Source organism: Vitis vinifera, chromosome 18 (genome assembly GCF_030704535.1).
Source record: "Vitis vinifera cultivar Pinot Noir 40024 chromosome 18, ASM3070453v1".
Taxonomy (NCBI): Eukaryota; Viridiplantae; Streptophyta; class Magnoliopsida; order Vitales; family Vitaceae; genus Vitis; species Vitis vinifera.
The window spans coordinates 12800035-12809355 of record NC_081822.1 but is presented as its reverse complement, the minus strand read 5'-3'; the positions used below and the strand labels follow the sequence as shown (position 1 = coordinate 12809355).

The window sequence follows — 9321 nt, the reverse complement described above, 5'->3', positions numbered from 1 at the left end:
ACAAGGAAAGATTGGTTGTGAAAGGTTTTAGTTAGAAGAAAGACATTGACTTTGAAGAGATTTTCTCACCTGTGGTTAAGATGTCTTTGATCTGAGTTGTGTTAGGCTTCGTTGCCATTATGAATCTAGAGATTGAACAACTTGATGTGAAGATTGCTTTCCTCCATGGTGACTTAGAGGAGGAAATATATATGGAGCAACCAGAAGGGTTTACAATCAAATGCCCAACACTTAGTGTGTTGACTGAAGAAGAGCTTATATGGTCTCAAGCAGGCACCGAGACAGTGGTACAAGAAGTTTGATTCCTTCATGGTTGAGCATGGGTATGATAAAACTGCTTTTGACCATTGTGTGTCTATGAAGAAATTCTCTGATGGATAATTTATTATTCTCTTGCTATATGTGGATGACATGATGATTGTTGATCGTGATATTGGTAAAATTAATAAACTGAAAAATGAATTGAGCAAGTCATTTGAAATGAAGAACTTGGGGTCTACAAGTCAGATTCTTGGTATAAAGATTTCTTGAGATAGAACGAATGAAAAATTGTGGCTATCTCAAGAAAGCTATATTGAAAAGGTTTAAGACAAGTTTAACATGGGCAACGCAAAACCAATGAGTTCTTCACTTGGAAGTCATCTAAAGCTAAGTTCCAAACAAAGTCCTTCAAGTGAGAAAGAAAAAGAAGAAATGCGAAAGGTGTCCTATGCATCAGCCGTGGGTAGCTTGATGTATGTCATGGTGTGCACGAGGCCTGATATTGCTCATGCTGTTGGAGTTGTCAGCAAATTCCTTTCTAATCTTGACAAAGAACATTGGGTTGCAGTGAAATGGATTCTCAAGTATCTGAGGGGTACTTCTAAGACATGTTTATGTTTTGGGATTGACAAACCTATGCTTTTAGGATGCACAGATGTAGATATGGCTGGGGATGTTGATTCCAGAAAGTCTACTTCTGGTTATTTGATCACTTTGTTAAGGGGAGCAGTGTCATAACAATCAAGGTTGCAGAAATGTGTTGCTTTGTCGACCACGAAGGCTGAGTATATTGCTATCACTGATGCTAGCAAGGAGTTACTGTGGATGAAGAAGTTCCTACAAGAATTGGGTTTATAGCAAGAAAGGTATCTACTCTACTATGATAGTCAGAGTGCTATTCATCTAGGTAAGAATCCAACTTTTCACTCTAAATCCAAGCATATTGATGTAAGGTATCATTGGATTCATGATGCACTAGAGATGGAATTATTTTTCCTTAAGAAAATCCATATTGATGATAATGGATCAGATATGATGACAAAACTAATACCTACAGAGAAACTACAATTCTGTAGAAAGCAAGCAGGCTTGGTAGAGCCCCTCACATAGTTGGGAGGTGGAGATTTGTTGGGCTCCCTCGTATGTGAGGGAGTGGGCCCCATATGCTTGGGGACCAAGTTAGTTACATTAAAAAAAACAAAAGAGAAAAAAAATCGAGAAAAAAAAAAACAGAGAGAAGAGAAGAGAGAGAGGAAAAATGCATTTGTCCATATTTCATCAACAAGCAGATCCACTTCATCTGTGGTTCGATTGAGTTGAAATTTGGAGGAGAGGTTTAAAACCCAAGTATCTACAATCTGGACGGTGGAGATCAGATTTTGAGATGGGGAATTGATGTTATTGCCCGTGAATAGTAACGACATTTTTGGTATACTTTCTCTAATTTTCTTTATTTTTGCCAAGAGAGATTGTATAATCCAAGGCTATATGTGCTCTTGATATATTTGGCAACCTCTAGAGATTATTCTAGAAAAGACAGGTATAACCCATTATTGTTGATAGTGGAAGTTTGAATTGGATTAGGTCTCATGGTTTTTTCCTTCGCATCGAAGGGCTTTCCACGTAAAAATTCTGGTGTCTGATTTATTATTTTGTTATATGAGTTTATTTATTTATTGCTGTTAGGTGATATTGCCTATTTAGTTTTGCACAAAGAAATGGTAGAAAATTCTGGTATTTGTTGGAATATTGTGAATTCACCCTAACAACTAAAAAGCCAAAAATGAATATTAATCATAATTTACAAATTGTCATGACTTGTAGATATAGCTTTTGGGTCTAAACAATGCTTGTGAGAAACTAAAGGTAGCAGTCTAGTGGTTACCAAGCAATTCAGAGGACTACTTTCCATTACACAAGGCAGATTTAACATAGCTTGGGTGGTCTTTCAAACAAGAGAAACAGACAGACATAACAAAGAAGAAGAAGAACGCCAAGAAAAACAAGACAGTTTCAAGGAGTAGAACTGCATTTTACATGATGATTGAGTTATCATGGATTATGTGTTCGCACATTTTACATCCATAATAGCTCTTTTAACTATGATTACAAAACCTAAAAGGAAGACCCATTTTCACCATTACAAATAATTTAAGGCAGTGAAGCTTGCCATATATGGGCTGGACATAAAAGAGATATCAGTTTGATCAGAAGAAGCCGTCCACGCATTTCTGGATGATCTTCTCTATTATAACCTTGTATGCTCTTTCTGTAGGATGATAACTATCCCAAAATACATAATTTGACGCGTCTTCACAAGTAAATGAACTTAATAGGCTACATAGTGCTGCCGCCTCTATTCTCCCTGTGCCACAACAACCTTTATCCACCACTTCAAACCCTGAAACAAATTATTTTTTTTTTAAATAATAATAATAATAATAATAATAACAAAAACTAAGGCTCAATTTGATAATTATTTTTTAAAATGGTTTTTCATTCTCCAAAAAAATAAAAAAAAATAAAAAATAGGAAAACATCTTTGATAATAAAAGGACGAAAAACAAAGTGTTAATAAAAAGATGAAAAACAAAGTGTTCTTCCATAAAGTCTTTTAGTTGTTTTATACTTGTTTTTTTTTATAAAGTTATTTAAAAAAATAGACATATAAATATAAAAAATGATTAAAATTAAGGCATTATATATAAAAGTAAACATAAAATTCAGGTTAAAAATATTATAAATTCCTAAATACATATTTGTTTCTATTAGCATCAAAAAACAATTTTGGAAAACCGTTTTCAAATCAATTACCAAATAGGGCAGAGCAAAGAGGATACCAGTTTTCCCACTACCCATCAAAAGAATTACCTGATTTTTGAGGGTTTTGGATGAGATCGAGAAAGGGTTTGTAAATATCAATGTAGACAAACTTTGCCTGGGGAGAATTGGCGTTGAGAGAATCCAATTGAGACGAGAGCTTGGTGTTGAACAGCTTCGCAGCTTCGTTGTGATCCTCAGCACACTCTCTTTGTTTCCCTCCTGCTAAGCTTCTCTGTGATGGCAGACACCCCAATGGAGGTGCACTGGCAACACCTATTCTTCGTGCCCCCAATCCATACAATTCCTTCAATTTGTTTAATAGAAGATAAGAATGATATCCTATGAGTTGGAAACGGAAGAGCATGGATGATTCCAGAGTTTTTGCATGGCAATTAAAATTACCTTCAAGAAAGAAGCAGCCGAGGTGGCCATAAAATCAGTGTAAGCCGGAACATCATACTGGCGTTTCCGAACGCCGATGACAAAGTATGAATTGGCAATGTCATCACTGCCTGCTACTACTAGAAATAAGCTTTTGCTTAAAATGGTGTTTGTTCTCTCTTCTCCAACCATCACTTTCAACTTTCCTATGTATTCTTTGAACATTCCTAATTGATCCCGCAGAGATAAAACTGACTGATTTTGGATCCAAAAATAAAAACCAAGTTAAGAAATGAACAATACATTATTTGAAGCATAAATTATATGTGAAAGGGGAATTTATATACCACAAGCTTAGGTGTTAGAGGATCAAATCCTGAGCCACTTGAGGCGAAGCTCACTCCAGTCAGGAGATCACCAAGTTGAAGAGACGGGCTAGAATATGGTGGCAGTAGATTTTTGATTCCCAATTCTTCAGCTGAGAATACAAAATAATTATTTTGTAACTGTTATATTATATCACCAAGCTAAAATTTTGAGAGAAAATCATCCATACATATCCGAAAGGAAAGGAACATGTTTTGATTCGAGAATTATCCCACGGAAAATTGTGAAGTTATTATTTTTTTTTTCACAACATTTGGGATTTTTTAAACAATTGGGTTGGTGTTTTCATGGCCTTTGGTAGACGTAGGAGGTTGGGTTACCATGGAGGGATTCCGATGGTAGCTTAACTTCATATGAGACAAAATTTAACGTTTAAAAATTAAGACGGTTTTAAATAAAATTGCCTATAAACCATTAAATTAATTTATTAAAATTATTTTCAATTTTAAGATACAAGATTTATTTTATTAAATATATTTAATTTGTTTATTAAATAGTTTACCAAACACCATCACTTATAAACTATGGACTTTCCGGTTTGGAAAATTATGAAAATCAAAATCCCAAGCCGTCCGTGTCAGGTAGGCCCAACTACTCAAACCGGTCAACCCTATTGAGAAGAGCATTGGACCAGTCAACTGAAAGATCCTATTGGCCTTCGTTCTCCAAGCCTGATTTGGGTATCCTTTATTTTCTCTGACATAGTTTAAAACAAGACATATTCAATAGCGGAGTGGCTTTGTGTATTTCCTTTTTCAAAACATACCAAATATGAATATTTCGGTCTCATTTTGCAAAACATTGCATGATATCAGGAAACAAAATACTTCCATATCATGAAATATAAGGCCACGTAAAAATAGAATGGACGTACCAATGAAGTCAGGCGGAATTTTGCCATTGCTAAATCTTCCAGTTGGAAATCCTCCCACGAAGTCCCTCCCATACGGTGGAAAATTGCACTTAACCACAGTACTAAGATTGTTGTTATTGCCCGGATCCACTATCGAATCTCCGAAAACTAGCACGGCTGGAAATGTTTCGTTCCTCGGTAGCTTTACGAGAGCTTCTGTGGTACATAGAATAATAAAAACAGAAAGAAAGAAAACAATAATCGAAGAAGATGACACCATTGGGCTTGGAAAGTTTTGTTGTGTTTCTCCAAGCTATAAGAAAAAGAGATGGAAAAAGTGATCACTTATGTGAATTCTATGCCCTCGGCCCAGCCTCGTATTTAAAGATCATGCTTGTGATCTTCATTTTCTCGTTTTCTAGACGCAAGAAATGAATACGTGGCCATTAAAACACTACTCCACATACAGTGGGAATTTTTTTTTCATTTTTGTGTCCATGAAATATTAAACTATTAGGAATCAAGGAAAAAAGAGGTAATAATTGAACTTTCTATTTTCATGGGTTGGAAAATTATAAAAACAAAAACGTGTCTAGGAAATATCTGAGGGTTCAAAAATATTTGAATATTGATATATGAAAACAAGAAGATAATAATAATAATAATAAATAAGATAAAAAAATATTAGAATAATTAACCAAGATACTTACTACAGGAGATTTTGTACAAAGTTGTTGGTGTTGGTGAAGAGGGGTTGATATCTTGAAAACAAGTAGTCAAGTAGGTGGGCGACCTCATCTAGACGGCAATTTCCTTGGGTTCACTGCTAAATTATACAAAATCATATACGTAAAAATGTAAGGCAGGTGTGATAATGTGACTCCGGAGACTTTGCTTTTCAGGTGAATACCAATCATTGAGTCCGTGAGTGAGCATCAGCCAACTGTCTCCGCGTACATGTAATGGTCCATCTCAAAATTCACCATGACCTAATGAATCCATATGAATAAGTTTAATTGGATACAGATAAACTATATATAGGTTGCATAGTTTGAAATGGGTCCGTTAACCTTAATAAGACACACGTCTACCCCGCTATGTGTGATGAATGAAAGGATAAAATAAAATGATGTATTTCGACTTTATTGTGATTGACATTTCTAATTCATAGAAGGGAGTGAAGCTTGGTTAAGAGGAGGCCTTTTGGGTCCAGTGGGTGGCCCTTTCAACCGTTTGATTTAGACTTGTAGATTGTACACAGGGTTCAGGGATTTTATGCGGTTCCAGTGCATGGCCTTCTCGACCATTTGATGGTATCAAAAAGCTAAGCTCAAGTAGGTGGAATGGTTGTTTGATTCAATTCATTGTAATGTGACTCAACATCGAAGGAGACGCGTGAGTGGAAATATTAATTTTGAATACTTATCATAGTTGTTTTATGTCTCATATCCAAGTGGACCGGATTAAGCATCGTAATTATATATGAATCAATCATATGGAACGGACAGCTACGAAGCTAACTAACAACAAGAACTATTAACTCTGCAGCTGTGATGGGTTTTGATGAACAATAAGGCTTCTCGGATACCTTCTAAAATGCCCTAAGATCCAACTTGGTTGTTTCACTAGTCAAATTTCTCGCCTTAAGTTATGAATGGAACTATGAATATGAGAACTATTCATTTCTCACAGCATAAGAGTCTTAACCTTCGTTTCATGGAAAAAACTAGGAATAATTTTAAGTGAAGACTTTTTTGTTTCTTTAGAAGAATTATATTCTTACTTTTTTTGTTTCTCGAAGAAAGAAGAAAACACATTTATTCTCTTTGTGGTTTTCGAGGAGAGATGAGCCAAAATATCTCTCTTTAGTTTTTCAGGGAAAGAATTCTCATCGAAAGAGTTTTCACTCAGAGAGAAAGAGGAATTTTATCAATTATACATGCTATTCAGGTATGCTCTCTATCACTTACTTTTCGGAATTTTATGAACATGCATGTTGTCGTAAACCATATCTGTGTTTGACTCCATCCTTGGATGCCTAGATGTCTATTCGATTTGCTCTGATAAAATACATGTCGTGTGCTGTATTTCTGTACTAATTTTAATGTCTTATAATAGCGTTTGAGAGATAGTCCAGGTACACATCCTAACATTCTTTTGCAATTGTGATTTGATTTCTTTTTTGGCATGTTAGTTTCGAAATCACCTTAGTCTACCTAGATACCTTCAATTAATTGATTAATTATCACTTGACCTCAACTTAGTCATTAAAGACCTCTTTAGGGCTTTGAGGGATGCTACCTATTTGAGGCACCTTCCCAATAAGTAACCTGATCCCCAGACCAAGACTCGGGTTTTTCAAGACTTGCTTTTCCAAAACTATGAAGTCATTTCTTTAGGGTTTTCTTTCTTATTTTATTTTCCCTTTTAAAATAAAATAAAATAAGTGGCGACTTCAACTTTTTCAAAACTAATTGTTCATCAATAAAAATGAGTTTCACTGATTGAGTGGGGATGCACGTGAAATAATATAGGTCCACAGTTTGTTTTTATGCTCTACACTTTTGGTTTGTTTTTTATTTCATATTATTTTGTTGTTTTTAAAATTAGTCTTCGACGGGGTTTTGGATGCAAGTTTTGGAATTGGGAATTGTGGTGCCTTTTCTCATCATTGGGATATCATTGGAATTGGCATATGAAGTGCAAATATGTTCAAGTTGCTGGTTTCATTGCTCAGGTATTGGGATATTTTTATTTCTTTCAAATTTTTTTTGACAAAAATGTTAAGTGCAACTTTGACCTCAATTTTGATTTTCAAGTAATTTTTACTTAATAAAAAAGAAAAATAGAAATAAATATTTTTTATTAATTAATCATTTGGTCTAATGTTGAAGACACACTAGTCAAAGTAGTTACCTAGTATTTCTTTAATTAAAATAAGTTCTATTACAAAAGAAAAAAAGTGAAAGAATCAAAACTAATGATATTACTAACATTAAAATGATATACAAAAGTAAAAACTTGCAAATTAGTATGACTTAATTTCAAGTACACATTTTTTCTGGTTGAAAAATCTGCACCCTTTCTAATGTGTTATATATGCCAATTTCTTCTTTTGGGGTTGATTTTGAATCTTGATATGTTTCTGATTTTGAAATTTAGTTTTTCCATTGATCTTTTGGGGTTGATTTTAAAATTTGCTGGGGCTTGGTTGGTGGGGATTTTGACTTGATTTGATTTATAAGTGATTGAGCTTGGCTATTTTTTCTCTAATTTTGGAGATAGACCTTGTTTAGAAGAGCTTCAAAAAGATGGAAATTCTCTCATAAATATCATTATCTAAGAATTTTAAGCATGATGGAATTTCTTTTATTCTAAGCGCGCATTTCAATGAAGACATGATGGATCTTAACCTTCCTTTTTGAATTCTATGGTTCTAGAATTGAAATGTTGCCTTTAGGATTTACATTATTGCTCCTTGTTTTTCCCAAAGTAGTTTGTTTTTTTAAGAAGAGAAGAAGATATTGAAGATTTTTGGTTTGTTTTCTTTATTTTAATCAATTGTTTCTAATTTCTTTTATCTAATAATGGTTATGTATTCTTTTATATATATATATATATATATATATATATATATATATATATAGTTTGTGTGAATGAAATCACCATCATGAGAGGCTAAAAAACCATTTTGAAGTGTGAAACATGAAAACCTAGTGTTAAAGCCAATGGAAAACAATGGGTAAAATCAAACTAAAAATGGAATAAATGAAGGATTAAGACATAATAATTGAAAACAAAGATATTCTTTGATGTTAATTTGAATTAGGGGATAGTACAATAGGCTATTACTTGATATTAGAGATTTTTGGTAATTCTTGATCCCTAATTATTTGAGGTTTTGTTATTGTTATCTATCCTAAGACAAATTTACATAGTGGTAAAGGCCTAATCCTAAACCTAAACCCAATTTTCATACCTATTCATCTATTTGGTATTTCAATAATGAAATAAAATATTAAAAGTTATGATATAGATGCAACCCTGAGTTATGGAACTTAGATTGATCTCATTTGACCCCACATTTTGAATACCCTAAGACTAACTAAAATTTATACCCTTGTTTTTCTTGAGGCCCTATACCAAAAATTGGATTGTGAAACTCCTAATCTGGAATCAATAATTCTTTTGTAATTTAATTAGGTTTATTTTAATAAATTCAATTTTATTCAAATCAAAATTTCACATTATTAGTACCAAAAAGTAAGCAAAAAGCAATCGTTTAGACCTACTTTGACAACTTACATATGCTAGTCATTGAGGACGATACTTGGAGTACTACAAAAGTCATAGTGAATCTTTCTCTAGTTTTTTTAAGCCAAAGTTGCTACATAAAAAGGCTTAGTATTTTAGATAATAGAGAATCGTGGCCAGTACCTTTGTGGGAGTTGTTGTAACCTACAAAGACACACTTGGTTATGTGAAATTGGAATTTGGTGGATTGAAATAGCTTGAGGTAAGGGAAACAAGAACACCTGAATGTTTTGAGAAAAGTGTAATCTAGTTTCCTTTTGTAAAGTTTTTCTAATGGGGACATAAATTTAAGATTGTTGTAG

General features: G+C 33.6%; 1 protein-coding gene across 1 annotated transcript; it reads right to left on the bottom strand.

The window, feature by feature from the left end:
* Positions 1 to 2142: 2142 nt before the first annotated feature.
* Positions 2143 to 5046, bottom strand: LOC100242089 (GDSL esterase/lipase EXL3). The gene is made up of 5 exons (XM_002270464.3): positions 4727 to 5046; positions 3813 to 3943; positions 3487 to 3720; positions 3133 to 3388; positions 2143 to 2662 (listed from the first exon to the last, which is right to left on the bottom strand). The coding sequence occupies exons 1-5, from the start codon at positions 4983 to 4985 to the stop codon at positions 2469 to 2471; spliced, it is 1074 nt and encodes a 357-aa protein (XP_002270500.1). The 5' UTR covers positions 4986 to 5046; the 3' UTR covers positions 2143 to 2468.
* Between the last annotated feature and the right edge of the window lie 4275 nt (positions 5047 to 9321).